This window comes from Uranotaenia lowii, chromosome 2 (assembly GCF_029784155.1).
Source record: "Uranotaenia lowii strain MFRU-FL chromosome 2, ASM2978415v1, whole genome shotgun sequence".
Classification (NCBI taxonomy): domain Eukaryota; kingdom Metazoa; phylum Arthropoda; class Insecta; order Diptera; family Culicidae; genus Uranotaenia; species Uranotaenia lowii.
In genome coordinates this window covers 150,593,073-150,613,573 of record NC_073692.1, presented here as the reverse complement: position 1 = coordinate 150,613,573, position 20,501 = coordinate 150,593,073, and the positions used below count along the sequence as shown (strand labels likewise).

The 20,501-nt window shown below is 37.3% G+C and overlaps 1 protein-coding gene across 2 annotated transcripts in view; it reads left to right on the top strand.

Moving 5' to 3' along the window:
- The window catches only part of LOC129747536 (T-box transcription factor TBX20), a 103,328-nt gene extending 90,167 nt beyond the window's left edge, over positions 1–13,161 (top strand). For both annotated transcript variants that reach the window (XM_055741806.1, XM_055741805.1), the window contains one exon: positions 11,366–13,161. In XM_055741806.1, coding sequence (XP_055597781.1) covers positions 11,366–11,924 — 559 coding nt within the window. In that variant the 3' untranslated portion in view covers positions 11,925–13,161. The remainder of the gene's footprint in view (positions 1–11,365) is intronic.
- Positions 13,162–20,501: the final 7,340 nt, after the last annotated feature.

Genomic DNA, 20,501 nt, shown 5'->3' with positions numbered 1-20,501 from the left:
TGATCTTGATAAATTTCGAGGATGTTTGTGTATCTGTGTGTGCATGTGTAAAAGTTCCTTTTTTTCACGTCTTTCAAAGAAAACTGTGATATACAATTTTGATGGGATTAATCTCAAAATATTTGAACATTTTTCCTCTACAAAACCTCCTAATATGAGAAACATTATCGAATGTATATCGAACTTTTGGCGACTTAAATTAAGTTAACCAGCAGTCAAAGTGCAGAAATCACTTATCTAATGCCGTTTTCGTTTATCTCCACTCGCGCGGGGCAAAACTTTTTCTGAATAAACAAACAGAATCGTTACCCGGGACGATGCAAATATATGGTTGCTATACTCACCCTTATGCTTACCCCCAACACTGACAACTTTTACGGGGTGCAATCGCCTGCTTGAGGTTCAAATCTCGAGCAAAACTAGTGGACTTCTGAATTCATAACCGAACATAATAACAGCAGTTAGGGCAAAACTCGTGGGTAACTAGGTTGCCACTGCCAATAAACGGAAACACTATAAGGTGATCAAAAAAATAACATAAGCTCAAGAGTTTGAACACAGAATTGAAGAAAAGCATCCAAACCATCGTCAAGAATACCTCATCTGGTTTGTTTTTTATTGTAACTCTGAGTTTTCCACAAATAAACAAAAATAATTTGCGATTTTTTTATCGGATATATGCCTTATGCGTTAAGCGTATATTTTTCAAAATTCGCTCATAGAGCTCCGCTTTATTTATTTTTTTCTTAAAAACTCTTTTAAGTTTTAATCATTCTGAAAAAAAAAACTAACAAGCTTTCTGAAAGGTGACATTTCCCAACATATGAGCCTAATTTGACGGAAATCGGCTAACCTACGTGCGAGAAAATCGTTCTGAGTGGTTTTGCCACGCACACACAGAGCACACACTTGAAAAAAATGTTTGTGTAATTTCAAATATTTTGACGGGTACTCTATGAAAAAAAAAAACTTTGATTCAAATATTAGCATTGAATGTATTGAAATTTCGAACCAGAGATTCAATGAATGAGTCAAGATTTAACCTCCTGAATTAACCCACATTAAAAATTTTAATCATAATTTTAAGTTTTTGTGTGGATTAGTCCACCTCGTGTGTGTGCAGTGTTTTTAAACACCATTTCTCATGTTATGAATTTTCGAGATTTTTTATGCTTTGAATTTTTTTATCAATTGTTTTAAACAAATCTCTATATTACATCCTCTGTTTCTCGATACCTATTACCTGAAATGCACTTGATTATCTTCTTTGAATTAGATCATTTTTTCAATTTCCATTTTATAAACATTCACCGAATACTGATTCAGAGCAACAAAAGGTTACAAATAGAGATTCAATGTAACAATCTTACCCTCTCCTGTCTCCACATTGCGAAGGACAGAGTATTATTAACTAGTCAACCCCCATGTTTTGAACAATCTTAAACTTTACTCACAAACACAGACCCTCATTACAAATATCATCTCAGCTTTAATCTCAATTCCGTTTTCTGACCCAAACCTTAAGCTTGAAAATGTTTTTATGATGATTTATTTATCCAATACCAGCCTTAGTTAGGATTGCCACATTTTTTTTAAAAAGCCTAACATTTTATTAACATGTTAAAGTATTTTTTAAGACTTTTATATAAGGTTGCCGGAATTTTTCGTGCACGCATCCGGGCCGGAAAAATCTGGGCATTTTAATTTAAAAACCTGGCAATATCCGAGCAATAGATTTAAATTTTTTTTTTATCCAAAATCCGATCAATATTCGAATTGGAGGTAATCTCACGTCTGTATTTTAAAATTACGCATGATTGACACCTGGGGATGAATAAAAATATAAGTTTATAATCCCTAAAAAATGCATGAATAACATTTTCAAATTTTGTTTTAACAACGATTGAAATATCGTCAATTTAATTAAGGTGAAAAAAGGGAGAGGAACGTTAAAAAAAAATTTTCTGTTTGGATGAATTAAACTTTAACTGTTTTCACGACTGTTTGCCAGTGTATGGAAACTTCAAAAAACTGTGACAAAACACGCGGATAGAAACGACAAAAATTCTTTGGCGGTTGCATTGATTGGATCTCAATAAACAAAAAATGTATGGGAAAAAAGAGAAATTATTCATGTTAACTCCTTAATTCAAACAAATGTTTAATATTTGAAAGTTTTTTTTTAACTATGTATAATGAGAAGAAAGAAGTGATATTAAACAGGTTAAATCACAACTGGCTTACCGGGATTGAGTTTTTTCCTTCCAACCATGTCGCCGCTCCTTTGTTGTAGAACTACAAATTTCGCGGATTTTTCATTACGTCGTATGAAACATCTTAAGAATTCACAGAAAACGGCTGAAAACGTTATCGAAACAGCTTTAAAATTTGTATTTTACATATAGAATATTTTGTCCAGGCTAAAAATATTATAAATGGAAAGAAGTTGCTACTAGTTAATGTCAATTGTGGTTTGTTTACGCAATAAATACTCAATCGTAGTAGGCCGCAAATTTAATGTGCCGAATCTGTTCCTGTATTTTGTTTCTTTCAGCAAAGACAAGTTCTAGCTCGTTCCTGATAGCACATTTTCTTCAAACTCATCGAAAAACTGATCACTTTTTAAAAATCATTAAATCAGACTTCGTTTTCTGAACCCCCGTTAAAAACCGACGTTTTGATAACTTGCACATTTTACACCGTTCAAACAATAACTCGCGAATGTTCTTAAGCTTCATAAATTGAGCAATAACTTGCCGTTGTTTTAACTTGCAAATTTTCAAAAATTAAATATCCGTCCAACATTCACACGAATGTTTTATTTTTTCCAGGAGTGATTCAATATGTAGCTCAAAATGACACAATTTTGCTTCACTACACTTTTTAAAAAAACTTCTGTTGGGAAAAACAAGAACTTCAAAATAAACCAACCAAATGCGACCGCGGAAAAATGCGACCACTCTCCAGCAAGGCCAACTAAGGACTCGTATTTCTGCCTATCAGTTTGTAACCTTAAACTCCAACCCAGAAAGTTCGTAACCTGTTCACGTAAAAGGAAAGAGCAAAAAATTTTGTAAGAATTTTTTTTGAATTAATCACGAAATCCCGAGTGAATGAAAAAACAAACCCATAAAACGTAATGTACTGTGAAATTATCACTTACAAGTTCCTAAACGGTAGTTTTCATCTACTAAACTGCCGATAATTAGCGATCTCTAACTTGTCATATCATGAAATGGCTTCTTGGCATGAATATAGTTGCGCTGCGTTGCGCATATTCTTCCATGCTTCAGCAATTGGCAATGAGCACTGTTCAATTGTAAATGCGTATTGCATTTGTTCGTTTAAAAGCCAGGAAGTATTATGAGCTGGTTTTTTGTTTGCCTATGAGCTCACCGGAAATACTAGCGAGTTTCTAGTTCTCTGCTTGAACCCCATTTACATACATAAAACCGCCTAAAGGTAGTCTCTATTCTATGCTTGCCTGAAGGTCTATTTTTTCCTGATTGAGCCGTCTACATCTGTGAAGGTAATCACCCAAAGGGCTTGGAGGGGTGGCTTCACTTTATGCATCCATTAGAAGTTCCCAGTTTGAGGATAAAGACTTGAATAAACCTATCCGTGTTGTGTTCTTTTTTCTTTAAATTCTTTTTCTAAAATCTGATTAAGCTGAATTTTGGTTCTAATAACGACATGTTTCACGTAGCCTGAATCCTAAACTGAATTATACACATAAATTCTTAGTCCTGGTACTTTTTATGAGTTTTTACTTCTTGTTTTGGGAGGTTCCGTAGAGGAAAGTTAATCTGACATTTTGAGACTAAGCTCATTGGGATTTCATAGCCCAGTTTCGATTAAATGATGTGAACAAAATACATACATACAAAAAGTATACAGGCATAAAAAACCCATAATAAATAAGTTATGTATGCAATTTATTGACTTACAAAACTTTCTATAAAAAGGGCAAAATCATTTCAAGAAGTGTCCAGGTCCTGTTTGGATTAGAGGAAAATTTCAATCCTTAGAGGAAAACTATTTTTCCCATCGTGTGCCTGAAATATCAATAAACTCTTAAAATAGTATGAGACCCGCGTCTCCCACCAGTTTGGGAGATACATCTCGCAAAATTTTCGATTGGCTCAAGTGGAAACAAAACGTTGCCAAACAAAATGTAATGCCTTTTGTAATTATAGGTTTCTAAACGGTAGTTAACATCTACTAAACTGCCTACAATTAGCGATTCTGAACTTGTCATATCAATAAATGGCTTCTTGGCATGCAGAATTGCGCTGTGTTTGCGTGCGAACTACGCATTTTTATCAATGCTTTAGCAGTTGGTAATGAGCTCTGTTCGATTGTAAATACTCATTCCATTTGTTTTGTAAAGGCCAGGAAGTATTATTCAGCTGATGAGCTTGACTCGCCTCTTGTTTTTTTTTGTTCCTTTGAACTTATCAGAAATGCCAGTAGCTTTCTAGTTCTCTGCTCGAACCGTTACAATTGATAAAAACGCTTGAAGCTTGACTTCTCGTTTTTTTTTCTGCTTGAGCTGTCTATTTTCGTGAAGGTCAATCGCTCAAAGGGCTTGGAGGGCTGACGAATCTCCATGTACACAATATTAGTTCCTAGTTTGAGTTTAAACACACATTTGTTTAAATAATTTTTTGTTGAGAGCAAATTGAGCCTTAAAAGCTGAATTCTGGTTCTGAAACTTATTTGTTTCGCTAAGCTGGAATCCAGAAATGAATTTGAAATACATATGAGTCCTAAACGAAGTCTTGCTATTTTCTATTCTATTGAGTATTTAATTCTAATTTTGGGAGGTTCTGTAAGGGAAAATAAAAATAATATTTTGGCACTAAGGGCGGCAAGACTGCGTAACCCAGTTTCGCAGAAAAGACGCGAACAGAATACACACGCACTCTCAAGTACACAGACATTTTTGTGAATCAATCAACTTAACCGAGAAAACAGTTGCCTACAGAATAAAATGAGCGAGAGCGAGTGTGTTGAGGAGAAATCTGAGAGATAACACAGTTTTTTGGTATGCTTACAAAAAAAAGAAAGGTTTCTCTCTGAACGCTATCTCAATAGGTGCCAGTTGTTCTGATTTTTCAGAATTTGTCCTGATTTTCGAATGTCTGTCTTAATTTTTCAAAAAAATTTTTAATTGTACTAATTTTTGAAAAAATTGACTTCAAAATGTCCTTAATTGGCCTGGTTATTTATTTTTATTAAAGGAATTTAACACGCAGAGTAATCCTTTCTTAATAATTTAAGCAAAGCTTCATGTAATATCTTTAAACCTAGTGGTGTCCTGAAATATCCAGATTTTTTTCTTCGCATTTAACATCACAAAACGAACTTGATCTAAAATCTTTTCAAATTAAGGATCCTTTCCGCTGAAAGGTTAGCTTCAACGGTTTTTACTTCCTTCCTCCGTTTCGACTGCTTCTGAGTACCAGGTAGTACACTAAACGCTCACAAACACGCTCAAAAAACGTGCAGCAGCAAGAAGGCACTAATTTGTTGTACACGAGGTGTGAAGAAATCTACACCTCTTTCTTCGCCTCTGGAATCATCTCCCGGTATCGCATCAAAGTGCTTTATCATCATCACCATCACCGTCGTCGTCGTCGTCGTCATTCCTTCTCCGAGCCTTTAATCAGCAAATCGCCATCGGACCAGCAGCAGCGTCAGAGCATCAGAAAAGTTGTTGCATCCAGCCCGTGTTGTCTTTGGCAACCGTTAAACGCAGCCACCGGGACGACTAAAACCGTCGTTGCAGACAGACAGGCATCGTCGTCGTCCTCGTTCTGTATGAGCAAGCTCCTCGACTCTTCCTCACACATTTGTTTGCCCCGCTAATACGGCCGAGACCTTCAACACCCTAGCGGAAAGCTGCGAGAGGAGCAGCGAAATTGCTGCATCAGTATCCCCAAAACAGCAAGTTTCCAAAATTGAACACGGACAACCGTCCGTCGTTGAGTATGGAGAAAATCGATATTTCCACCCCTTTTTTCGTTTTGTTCTACACTTTTCATCGCGCGCGGGGCATTCTCCGAAAAACTCACCGCGCTGCCTGCCCGATATAGGTACTATTCATTCACAGGACCCAACCAAAAGGGTCCAACAATCGAGAGAAGCAAAGAGAGAAAGATGCTGCACCGGCACCGGCAAAAGGAGTGATGTTGTGGTGAGGTGGCGGCGGCCCTTTTGGCTAATATCATCACGCGCGGCACCGGTGCAAATTACAGGGCGGCGTTTCGGGCGGCCTTTTGATGAAAACGCGACTTCAACAGCCCAACCAACCGAGGCAGCAAGGTCGGTCCCCGGATTCGAAACTTGACCATGTGCTGCTGCTGCTGCTCCGGTTGAAGAGCGATGAGCCCACAGGCTCTCGATCTGGTCCAGCCAAAACGACGACTTGGACGATGAAGATGGTGTTGATGATGATGATGATGCTGATGATATGTTGGAATTTTTCCGGACACTTCTCACCGTCGTCGTCGTCCATCGTTTTCGGATGCTGGTGGTTCATCATCATAGTCATGGGTAGCAGCGATCGAAACTCGGGAGGTGGAACTCGGATGCACCGGTTTCCCCGGTTTTAATTTATTTATGAACGTGTGATATTGAGAACTGTTTTGTTTCCGATAGTTGTTGTTTTTTTTTGTCTTCTCGCGGTTTTGTGCTGCAAGGTGGACTGACAATTTTCTTCCGAATCGATTGGTGCGGAAAGATGTGTCTTTAATGCGATTAGTAGTGGGTTTTGTTTGAAGTTGTTGACTAATTTTAAGACCATTTAAAACGTGATTTGCCACTCTACTCTATTCTACTCTACTCTACTCTACTCTACTCTACTCTACTCTTCTCTACTCTACTCTACTCTTCTCCACTCTACTCTACTCTACTCTACTCTACTCTACTCTACTCTACTCTACTCTACTCTACTCTACTCTACTCTACTCTACTCTACTCTACTCTATTCTACTCTACTCTACTCTTCTCTATTCTAATGTACTCTGCTCAACTCTCTACTATTCTATTGTACTCTACTCTACTCTACTCTACTTTACTCTACTCTACTTTACTCTACTAGACTTCACTCTACTAGATTCTACTCTACTCTACTGTTTTCTACTCTACTCTACTCTATTCTACTCTACTCTTCTCTACTCCAGTCCACTATACTCTATTCTACTCTACTCTACTCAACGCTTCTCAACTCTAAGCTACTCTATTAGACTCTACTCTACTCTTCTACTAGAGTAGAGTACTTTTCTCTTCTCTACTCTACTCAACTCCACTCTACTCTACTCTACTTTACTCTTCTAGATTCTACTCTACTCTACTCTTTTCTACTGTACTCTATCTACTCTTCTCTACTCCATTCAACTATACTCTACTCAACTCAACTCTACTCTACTCTACTCTACTCTACTCTACTCTACTCTACTCTACTCTACTCGACTCTTCTCTTTTCTACTCTGCTCTTCTCAACTCAACTCAACTCTACTCTACTCTACTCTACTCTACTCTACTCTACTCTACTCTACTCTACTCTACTCTACTCTACTCTACTCTACTCTACTCTACTCTACTCTACTCTACTCTACTCTACTCTACTCTACTCTACTCTACTCTACTCTACTCTACTCTACTCTACTCTACTCTACTCTACTCTACTCTACTCTACTCTACTTTAGTCTACTAGCTTCTTCTCCACTCTACTCTTTTCTACTCTACTCTACTCTATTCAACTCTACTCTATTCTACTTTACTCTTCTCTACTCCAGTCAAATATACTCTTCTCTACTCTACTCTACTCTTTTCTACTCTGCTCTACTCAACTTTACTCTACTCAACTCTACTCTACTCTATCCTTCTCTACTCTACTCTACTCTACTCTACTCTACTCTTCTCTACATTATTCTACTCTACTCTACTTTTCTCCTATTCTACTTTACTCAACTCTACTCACCTCACTCTACTCTACTCCACTGTACTCTACATACTCTTATTTTCTCTACTCCACTCCACTCTTCTCCAGTCAACTCTACGAGTAGAGTAGAGTTAATTAGAGTTAGAGTAGAGTAGAGTAGAGTAGAGAAGAGTAGAGTAGAGAAGAGTAGAGTAGAGTAGAGTAGAGTAGAGTAGAGTAGAGTAGAGTATAGTAGAGTAGAGTAGAGTAGAGTAGAGTAGAGGAGAGTAGAGTAGAGTAGAGTAGAGTAGAGTAGAGTAGAGTAGAGAAGAGTAGAGTAGAGTAGAGTAGAGTAGAGTAGAGTAGAGTAGAGTAGAGTAGAGTAGAGTAGAGTAGAGTAGAGTAGAGTAGAGTAGAGTAGAGTAGAGTAGAGTAGAGTAGAGTACAGTAGAGTAGAGTAGAGTAGAGAAGAGAAGGGTACTCTACTCTAGTAGTAGAGTACAGTAGAGTAGAGAAGAGTAGAGTAGAGTAGAGTAGAGTAGAGTAGAGTAGAGTAGAGTAGAGTAGAGTAGAGTAGAGTAGAGTAGAGTAGAGTAGAGTAGAGTAGAGTAGAGAAGAGTAGAGTAGAGTAGAGTAGAGTAGAGTAGAGTAGAGTAGAGTAGAGTAGAGTAGAGTAGAGTAGAGTAGAGTAGAGTAGAGTAGAGTAGAGTAGAGTAGAGTAGAGTAGAGTAGAGAAGAGTAGAGTAGAGTAGAGTAGAGTAGAGTAGAGTTGAGAAGAGCAGAGTGGAAAAGAGTAAAGAAGAGTGGAGTAGAGTAGAGTAGAGTAGAGGAGAATAGAGTAGAATGGAGTAGAGTAGAATAGCGTAGAGAAGAGAAGAGTACTCTACTCTAGTAGTAGAGTTGAGAAGCGTAGAGTTGAAAAGCGTAGAATAGAGTAGAGTAGAGTAGAGTAGAGTAGAGAATAGTAGAGTGGAGTAGAGTAGAGTAGTATGGAGTGAAGTTGGGTAGGGTAATTAAAGTACTTTAAAGTAGAGTATGGTAGAGAAGAGTAATACAGAGTAATCCACTCTACTCTTCACTAATTTACTTTTCTCTACTCTACTTTTCTCTACACTACTCAACTCTACTCGAATCTACTTTACTCTGTTCAACTTTACTCTACTCTACTCTTCTCTACTCTACTCCACTCTACTTTATTCTACTCTACTACTAGAGAAGAGCACAGTAGAGTGGAGTTAAGTAAAGTATTATACTCTACAGTAAAATGGAGTAAAGTAGAGTAGAATACTCTATGCTAGAGTTGAGTAGAATTGATAAGAGTAGAGTAGAGTAGAGTAAAGCAGAGCAAATTAGAGTAGCTATATTTATTTTAAAATTCATGAATGCCATGTCATTTCAGTCAAATCAGTTTTAAAACCAAAGGCTATTCAGCTCGATGTTGTGTGTGTATGTTTTTGTTCACACCTTTTTAGCAAAACTGGATAGATCTATTTGGTTGAATATTACCTCAAAATATTGGGCATTTTTTCTCCTACAAAACCTCCCAAAATGAGAAAAAAAAATCAAAATCAAAGCTATCTATTGTTTATGAATCTCGAACCCTAAAAACATGGTATTATTTTATTTTGTTTTTTCGAAGCATAACAGCTCCTCAATAGTTTCTTCAAGAATTTCCATCTTCACGTGAGAACAGAACGTTCGCAAGTTAATCCAACCAATTATAAAATGATAATGAGTTGGCAACGCTGCCGGCTCCGGTAAGTTAAGCGGCTGGAAAACCCAACGGCCCATGTGAAGGCGTAGCTTAGCAATATGGCACACGCAGCCAAACGCCTCAGCTAACTAAGATAAAACTTAAGACTAGCTACAAATGCGCGGTTGAGTGAGCAGCACGTAGGCGGGGCGCTCTAGCTGTTGCCCTAACTGTTTGACTTCTACTTGAACGATGACGGCTTGATTGATGGCAACTGAGCGAAACATGGCGGCCACATTCCTTTGCATGCACACAATCGTTCGTTGGTGTCATGAGCGTTTGTAGAGAACATAAATCAAAATTTGTAGCCTTTTTTGCCCACTTCACACATATGGGAACTGAACTGGAAACTTGTCGAGGGTACTGTTCGGAGGAAAAAAATGTGCCAAATTTGGCATCACTGCCCGGTTGGTTGCTTCACTGGAAATGGCTCCAGGGCACGCAAACATTTTCCCACCGAAGAAAAAGTTCCTGGCTTTGATCTTCGCCGACTACGCAGCGCAGACTTCACGATCATGTACCGTACTTCATCATCGAAGAGCGAAACTCGTCGAACTTTGGTGGACATTTTCCGTTGTTGTGAGGAACAAACGCTTCAGGTGTCATGCAAATTCCTGGAGACGCGCTGCACTCGGCAGCTTTTCTTGTGTGCGACGACGACGACGACGCTTAATTATCATATTATCATCCAATTTAACATTCACACCACTGGCTGACTGACCGAGCGAGCGAGAGCAAGTACCTAATAAAAAAAAAAACACTTCCACTGGGTCAGAAGAGAAAAATAACCTGTCAGAGCACGGCTCGATGGCCCTAATAGCCGCTGAAAGGTCCAAACATGGTCATTTGAGTTCCCTCGGCACAAGTGCACTTGCTATGATGCTAAGGGACCAACTCGAAGTTCGAAGTTTCGGTTTCCGATCCCCAGCTTCCTCGTCGTTCAAGGTCCCAAAAACCAAACCGAACTGCACCCAACAACCTAGCAATCAACCCCGGTTTGCCCCGCATCATCCTACCCTACCTTACCCTTTCCGAGGGTAATTGTGAAACGGCGTTGATGATGATGATATGGTTAGGTGTGAAGTTACTTTTGATGGAACAACAACAACGGAAAAATAAAATCACGCAATCGCTCTTTGGCTCTCTCTCTGCCTCTCCGGGTTCGACGATGTGTGGAGGGACGCGTGATAAGTATCCCCAGAGGGTCCACCGGGACCGGGCATCAAAAGGAACCGGCACACAGCAGTTCAAAGTCGGTACATGTTTGGTAGCCCGCCCCGCAAAATTATACCGAAAGGACTCCGGTCGAAGCCGTTGTTCTTTATTATTGTTTGTTACCCACTTCGTGCGGTACTCGGGACTTACACGAGGAGAGACGCGACGAAATCGATCTTTTGTTCCGATCGCTGTTTTGGAACCTACTCCTTTATCTTTTTTGATCGGTTTCTCTTTTGTTGGTTCGTTGATTGTGTGTGCGCAGTTTTGAGCTAATTGACGCCTCCGTTTAGGCAATTTCTAATTAGTTTTTAATAGACCCGAGCTTTCTGCGAATCGTTGCTTCAATTTTTCTCTAATTTAAAATTAAAATTGTCGAAAAAAGTTGTCATTGCCTAACATTTTATAATTTGTCGAAACTATCAACAGAACAATTTACTAAATCTGTCTCTTTCCTCTTCTCATTACAGGGATCCAATGGATGCACTTTTGCTGGAACAACACCTTCGATCGCCACTTCGCCTCTTCCCGGATCCAATAATGGCTCAGTTCGGAGGTGGCGGTCAGGATCCCGATGGTGCTCAAGCGGCTCTGCTGGAAAAAGCACGCCAACATCTCCAAATGTGGGGACGTGCTGCTCCCTACGGTGATCTGCTGATTCCTCAGATGTATCAACGACCTAACCTCGGTGCCCTCAACCTGGGACATCTCTGGCAGAGCCAGTGGCCACCACAAATTCCTCCGGGCTTCCTTCCAAACGCAGCAGCAGCTGCAGCAGTTGCCGCAGCCTCAGCTCCTCCTCCGCCGCCACCTCGTACTACTCCTCCACCAAACCAACCCCAAATGACCAGCCCAGCCAGCTCGGCCGGATCTCCGTCACCAGACCTCCGGGTGAAACACTTCGGAACCCGATTCAGCCCTTACCAAATACCCCAAGCTCATCACCATCCCTCTGCACAAGGTCATCCCCCCTCCACCATATCAGCCCCACCCCATCAATCCCCATCCCCCAGAAGCCCTTCCAACTAATCCTCAACCCAGGCGCTTCCAATACCCAAAAACGAAATGTAACTAATTCAAAGAGGCTTGTTCAAAACACTCAACCGACGTAGTTGATCCGATTTCCGAAGATACATAGAAACACACACACACTCAGTATTATCATACATCATCGAATGAAAGAGTTCATAAACTTAAACAGCTTTTTCTACCACCAATCACATACTTACGCGATATAGAAACCCTCAAGCCCATCTGTAAATAGTTCATCAATTAAATTTAAAACACAAGAAAAATACTATTAAATTAATCCCATAGGGGTATTATTTATTACACACTATCATTGAAAGGAAACACTCACCCCGAAAAAAACACATTCTAGAGTATAACTATCGAAAAAAGTGAAAAAAAAAACAAACAAAACTCCGAGAAGCGTAGTGTTTTCAATGTTGCAATTTTTGACGTTCTTTTCTGTTTTTTAGTAAAAAAAAAAGTTCCAAAAAGCTACTTCCCTCAAAATAAAATGGAACCAGCTAATGGCGGGTTCTGTTTCGTCCTGAAGGGAGTAGTTCAAATTGTTCTGTAAATAGCTGAACTGTTTTGAGTTTATTGTAAAAAAATAAAAAAGAAATTATCGTAACCGAACTGCTTTGGAACATAAAAACACACACACAAACACACTCGAATACATCATTAGTCTAGCAAACACCCTTACCTACTGTGTACGTGAATGTGAGCTAAGTTAGTGTGGTTAAAACTAATTATGATAAAGATAATAAAATTATGAAAACAAATGAAAATAAAAAAAATAAAACAAAACGATGCACAATGCAAGTGAAGATTCCTACTTAGAACAATGTTACTTATAATTACCTTCATAAAAACACAAACACAAACACTCGTATACACATTCAAACACATCAAACAAACTCACTCAAAGGAAGAAAAGAAAGCGCAAAATATTTTGATTTGTAAATAATTAATCAATGGAGGCAAAAAATCATAATAGGAACTATTCTTTCCAATAAAGGTACTACAACAGATCACGAGTTGTTAACAGTAACAAAAAAACCAAACAAAAGGTGGATATTTAGATGGAAAAGCCAACGAGGAAAGTGCGCAGACAAACATACATTCATACAAACTCGTAGATGTATTTGATAATAAAAACCATAAATCTGAATTGGAAAGGTGAAGAAACAAACGAAAAAAAAACACACAGTGAAAATCGATGTTGTATAGATGAATTTCAAAGCAAAAATAAACACTAGTACTATTGAATATTATTCAAAAAATTTAAGAATGCTGTTGCTTGGGTTTACTTATTTTGATGACATTCGATAACATCGCCATTGACTATTAACTGAAAGAAATACCAACAAATATGCAAACGGTTCTAGTTCATATCGTCATTTTCTTTTGTTTCTTCTGATTCTATTTGCCGATGCATTTTTTAGCACGACTCGGGACTGCCTAGTTCCTATAATGGTCTAGGTACAGATACTATATGACCAACGTTTCTGTTTATAGTCCCTTGAGTTTAAAATCATTTTATACTCCTTAGAGATATTTTGCATTCTTTTATCCTCCGTAGAGTTTACCATTCTTTTTTTTGTTTTTCGTATGTTAACATTTTCGTTGTGTGTGGGAGTGTTTCATTTTAACGTCCGTGAGCTTACACAATTTTTTAACCTAGTTGGAGGCGGTGGGATTCGATCCCCGATCATCTGATTACAAACCAGACATGCTAGACGACCGCCTCGTCATATTCTTCTAGGGGAAATGTCTGTTCACTCAGTAATTACTTTGTTTATTGTTCGGATCACATATTGATCCCAATGCAATGATAAGACTTAAAAGTAACATAAATATAAAATAAACAAAAAAGGATGTACACTACACAGTTCTCAACATCGCTAGAATTCTTCTTTTGAACATTATATCTTGAGGTATCTAAATTGAAGAGCTCTGAAAAACGGTTGAATGTCCTTCAAATACCAATCAGGGCACTATTGGCTCCATATTTGTTCTGGCGAAGAGGAATGTGAAGCTGAAGGTTTCGAACTCTTAGTCCTGAATAATGGGGCAGTCTATATTCGAAGCCAGAAGATCGGAAACAAATAATGCTCGAATGGTAGCTCGCTGGGCTGGGAGCGTGTCCAAGGATATGAGGTAACAACGATTCTCGTATCGTGGTAGGCGGAACGGATTTCCAATTCAAGCGCCTCAAACCGTAACACATAAAGCGTTTTTGGATGGCCTCGATTCGATCAGCACCATTCTGTTAATGGGAACTCCATGCAGCAGATGCATACTCCAAGGTTGAGCGCACAAGGCTACAATTGATACTTTTCAGGCAGTCCTAAATGTCTTCAAAAAGTCTTTAGTCACGCGAAAGATAAATCACAAACTTCTCCATGCTTTGTCGACTGCATAATAAGTGTGCGTCTTAAACTCCAACTGAATTACACCCAAATCATTGAGGTGCTTTGCTCCAGCAATTATCTGCTTTCCAAGAAAATAATCAGCAGTTACGGGAAGCCGTTCATGGGAAAAGGTGATGACCGAACATTTTTTGCGGGCAGTTATAGTATAGTTCTTCGCACCATTTGACAAAATTGTCTACCTGTTGCTGTAAAAGTAAAGTATCTCCAGAACATTTTATAGAGTAGAAAAGCTTCGAATCCAATCTAAGAAGGATCCGTAAATTCCCATGTATGATGATGTAAATGTCAATAAGTTCGTAGTCGTAGAGCGCTTGGGCATAAATCCATGTTGATCATTACAAATATATTGCTTGAAAAACGAGAAAAGTGGGTCATACATAACAAGTTCGAACAATTTAGCTACGGCACACAAAGCCGATATTTCTCTATAGCTCTTTAAGTGCACTGTAGTGAGGTGATAAGGGAGGGAAAAGGGGAGGAATGCTCCTTTTATTTTTTTTTTTCAAAACTCAAGAACTAATCAAGCAAATGGAGCTTAATTTGGTATGGGAGGGATTAAGGAATATCGGAAAAGAGGTCTACAATATTTTTTATACTGGAGAACTTTTTTTCCGGGATTTTCCGGGTGGTAATATTAAAAAGTTAAATGTATTTTTATAATCATCCGAATTGTCATAATTTCTGGCAGCATGCGGAAAGCAGACGAAAGAAATACTGAAGCGGCGAGGATTCACGAACGATTTCTCCGGAACAAAATACAAATTATAGTGGTTACCATCGAGTTCAGTATGGGCATTGATAAGCCGGACGTGCAGCTGATCATCCCCTATGGTTGCTTCAAGAATCTGAAGAGTGGGCCGAGATTGCCTACCTTCATGTTGTGTTATGTTATGGTTTGAGTTTTTTTTTTAAATGTAAAAATGAAAAATTATTTAAAAAAACACAATTTTCCTACTCTTCTGATAGCTTTCACTTCGGAACCTAAATTAAAGGTTCTGACCCACCTGAAAAAGAAAAATCTATAAAACTTCCGAAACTAGATTTATCCTAGTTGCATATATTCTTATTTAATTTTTGGCATTTCGGCGAGTTGTGAAAATTCAAGGAAGAATATTTAGAAAGAACATGAAAGTATTATAGGTGGAAAGATCAAAGCTAGAGCGCTTTGGGTAGAAGAAATTGAATAGTTGGTGAAAATGTGATCATGTTCTTTCTAAATATTCTATTACACAATACAATTCACCACGATGCATTTGGCAAAAAAAAGTAAGGCATCGGATGGATAATATCGAAAACAAAAGTAGCAACCATCCGATGTACCTAAAAAAGTAGCACGCATCGATAGAATTGGCTTAGCAATAGAACAGCACATGTGAGCGCTGCTTGGGTGATTTTTTGCCCGGTCGGACACAATCTCATGTGTTCGACCCGTCCGTGTTTCAATGTGGGTAGGAATGCGATGGGTTTCTTCATCGCTTCCTATCAACATTGAAACGGCGCGCGGCAAAGAATCACGCAAGTAGTTCAAAAGCTGTTCACAAAACAAAAGCCCTGCTCACATTTTCACCAACTATCCAATTTCTTCTACCCAAAGCGCTCTAGCTTTGATCTTTCCACCTATAATACTTTCATGTTCTTTCTAAATATTCTACCTTGAATTTTCACAACTCGCCGAAATGTCAAAAATTAAATAAGAATATATCCCAGCGGCGATTAAAATAAGATAACATAGTTGCATATATGAATAAAATCAAATAAAACTTACTTTTAATTCAATAATCCACAATTATTGAATCGACTATAAATGTAATTGAATAAATTATTTTCGTATTATAGAATAAACAATGTACGTACATTTATAATTGAATAAATTATATAATTATAGTGAAACCTATCATACTTATGGTAGAATGAATAAATTCAATTAAAAATATGTAGTAGAATCTATGATATTTATAGTTGAGTGCGCAAAATCAATCATATTGATATACTTGAATCTATTATATTTATTGTTCAACACACAAAAACAATCCGATAATCTATTGTATATATATAGTTGAAAGTTTGGTGTTTACAGTTCGTCGAGAATCAATCAGAAATATGATTGAATTAAAGTGGATTATTGTTTAAAATACTATCGTTTTTTCCGTGCTCTCTCCTTCCAATCGGGAAAAAGTAGCGAGTGGGGAGGGGGCTACTTGAATATTTTTTTCATAATACTAGATCTAGATTAGCAAATTTAACCAAATGTGTCATGTGGGAGAGTATGTGGTATAAGTAATGGTTATATCATCACTAGCTGATCCCGTATGAACTCCGTTTTGCTTATAATTTCTAATTTGTGATGGATGTGTGTGAATGGTATTTAGAATGCATTTTCATGACAATATTACATAAAATATTAAACAATATTTTCAAAGACTCTTTTAACTGACCGTCGAAAAAAACATCCGTTTACAAATTTCAATCTTGATGAGACGCATTCTCACGTAATTATTGCAAAATCATGAAACAGTATTAAATCACGATAGGATTGCCCGTTCTGTAAAACTTTCGTGTATAATTTTTTGTTTCGATGCATAACAACGAAATTTAAAAAAAGACATACATTGTCTCAACCGAGTTGGGCTTTACAGACTGAACAAATAACGTGAACAACTTAACTTTAACATTTTACACCCATTACCAAGAATCGAACCCGTGTCATCAGTGGACCAGGCAGCGATAACCGTCTTACCATGCTAACCACTCGCCCGATGAATAACAATGTCAATATTGCTTAAAGAGTAGAGAGAGAGAGAGAGAGAGAGAGAGAGAGAGAGAGAGAGAGAGAGAGAGAAACCCCTGGTCCCTAATCCTAATGTTAGAGCATTTTCAAAAAATCGCACTCAATGTTCAAAGCCGATCATCTCGGCATGAACCAAATTTCAAAATTTGAGTTGCATTAGAATCCTTATTCTTCACTTCTCAAAACACCATTAAAAGTTTTTGTGCAATAATTTAAGAATGAACTTTTAATTAATAAAATAGACACTTAAGTTATCGTCCAAGAGTTAGGGATCACCCCTCAGTATGGTGTATCGGCCAAAAGTTTGGGATCATTCTTTTAAAAACATGCAAATTTATCTCAATCATATCTTTCTCATCTAACATCGTATTGTAGGTCTGAAGGGTTCATTCGGAAGCCAAGGAATTGTTGTTCCTAGGCTTGCTAGATAGCCCGGTTTCACCCGTACTTACGGATATTTGATACAAAATTTGGGAGAAGTTCAGTCCGACCCAATCGCCCGGGTTTTGTTGGAAAAGCCCAGATAAACTTTATTTGAGAAATCAAACAAAATTGATTTAACTATTATTCAGTTTTTCGCCCTGGAATGTGCAATGATCACTCCAAGTTGGTACTGGTTGGTTGAATTTTATTTCATTCTCCAGCTTCTGCGCGCTGAGGAAAAAGAGCTGATTTTCAGTCCGCAAACCACTAATTAACATTCATTCAACAGTAGTCCCCAACAGTAACAAACATCAATGATAGAGTAGAACAAATGTAGCCAGGTTAGTATATTTGAGCGATGAATAACATTTCAAAAGCAAAGACGAAACCCGGAGATCGTTGACAGGATAGAATTGAGGATTTTTTTCTTTTGACGTTGCGAATTCTTAATTATTGCTGAAGCTTATGTGTGCTTTTGTCCAAGATGGAATTGTGGCAAATTGTGGCAACCAGGAAAAATACAATAACCACGACAACCTGTTTCTGCAGGTACCTGTGCTGCAAGGTGCCAGTTTCATTAGCTGCAAATGTTGATGATTACGACGTTGGTTGGGAGTATGGGCCGATGGAGATCATAATCGAAGCCATTCATCCCCCCATTCCCCGTTACATTCGAATGCTTCCTCAGTTGCGGAAAAAAGAAGATGGCATCAAAGTGTTGCTGGTTTGTACCTATGAGCCAGGCAAAAAGCGCTGGTGATAATGTGTGAATATAACGGAAATGGAAATGATTGAAAATTCACTTTTATGTTGCACTGATAAAATGTGTCAGTCGAGAGCATTCAATATCATTTTTATAAGAAAATCATGTTGAATGATTATGGGTATTGACCTTGGGTACACATGTTCACTTCAATTATGTCGTTGTAGATATTTTCTAGCACCCCTTGCTCGGAAGTTTTTCCACATGTTGCTTTTAAACTATACCTGACATTGTAGGTTTCAAAACACATTTTATCTATAAGTTGAGCAATTTACCATGGATTCACCGACATTCATCCAAAATCAACTTTTTTGCATGCTGAAGATAACGAATAACGGCTTTTAAAGTTTAGAAAGAAAATTTGTCTTATGTACATGGTTCTTTACTATGGGCGCACGGATTCATCACACTTTAATCAAATATTGCATTTTTTCGAAAAAGTATTTTGAAAAATCTTAATTGAATCCGTGTACCCATAGTGAAAAACCATGTAGATAACACAAATTTTCATTCTTATCCATAAATGCCGTTATTCTTTAACTTAAACATGCAAACAAGTTGATTTTGGATGAATGGCAGTGAAACCGTGCACCCATGGTAAATTGCTCTACTTATAGAAAAATATGAGAAATTGAAGAGTGGTTGAATTTTAGGGATTATGTTCGTCAAGTTATATCGTCTTAGGGATTCCTTTGAAAATAAAATTTAAACTATACCAAACTCAAAACCATGTCTCAACGTGAACAGTTTTTATTTCTAGTTCCGTTTTATTAACTTCTGGAAAAAAAAATTAATCATATTTTGAATTTATATATAGAGTTATTAATTATTATAATACAGTTGTTTCCCATCGTATATTTATCTGATTAGATGGTTATTGAATGAACATCTACGAAATTGGAGAACGGTTGCCATTGACCGAGTGAATTTTAGGAATTATTATGTGCATCAAGTTTTGTCGTGCGATGGAAAACTGTAAAAACCAAAAATAATGAATCAACATTATAAAATTCATATGTTGATTTGTTTTTCCTAAAAAGTTATTCATTTGTTAAATATTGCATTTCAAATACCTATCATATGTATCTGATTTGCAAGCAAATCCGATTTAGGACTGAACGAAAACCCCTGGACACAATCATTCACCACAAAGTATACAAACAAATCTTTTCTTCAGCATTTTAAATACAATTTTTAAACAATTTTTTGTTTTTTGAAACTGTTAATTTCCACATATCAAGTGACATTTAAACTAATTGAAACATTTTCGTTACCCAACGTTGAGAATTATTTGACTCTATATAATTTACTGCGGCGAATTTTCAGCCATTCCGTGCACCAATGTTGAAATATCATTAAATTTACTCAGTTCCATAACTAATGTCTTCAAATATAAATGAATAAATACCAAATTAATAACAATTTTACTCATACTAGTTCAGAAAAAAAATTATTACCTAAAACTACTCAAATTACTCGTATTGCATGTATTAAATCTAGAATCACTTTCACAAAACTCGGAGAAATTTCGCCAAATTTTGACAGAAAGTTTTATTATACAGTTGAGCAACAAAACAAACGAATAAAATTGGGAGTAAAGTGCTTGAAGCGCATCACAGCGGTCAATCCGGGAACTTTTTCCACATATCTTTATGACTTCGAAAATCACTAATTTTATAACGAATGACACAATTCTATCTACCCTAAATAAACTAGGGATCTTTGTTTTGAATTAAGATTGCGGATAAAACTAAAAGAACGCGAAAAAAATGTATCTTGTTTGTGTTATGGGGGTGTGCATTTTACCAGTCATTTCGACTGGTCACGGTCCGAGTGTCCATGGTGAAATTTATTTCGCTTATCAAAAGAGCTAGAGAAATAAAAAATACACAGGTTTGTAGAGATTTAAAGTGCATGAAAAGTCGTATTTTTGCGAATTTTTAAAGTGAAATTTTTAAAAGACTGGAGCGGCCTTTCTAGTTTTAACAATCAGTTTCGTTTTGAGTGCATTGCTACACATCCAAAAAATGCAAATAAAAAAAATGAAATTGTGAACAGGTTTGATTTATTTATTTTTTAAACTAATTTTATAAAATATAATACGTACCGCTAAAGTTCCAAGGGAAAGCTTTAAACGTAGATTTTGCACTCAAGTTTTCTGTATATAGCCGAACAGGTTGTTCGAA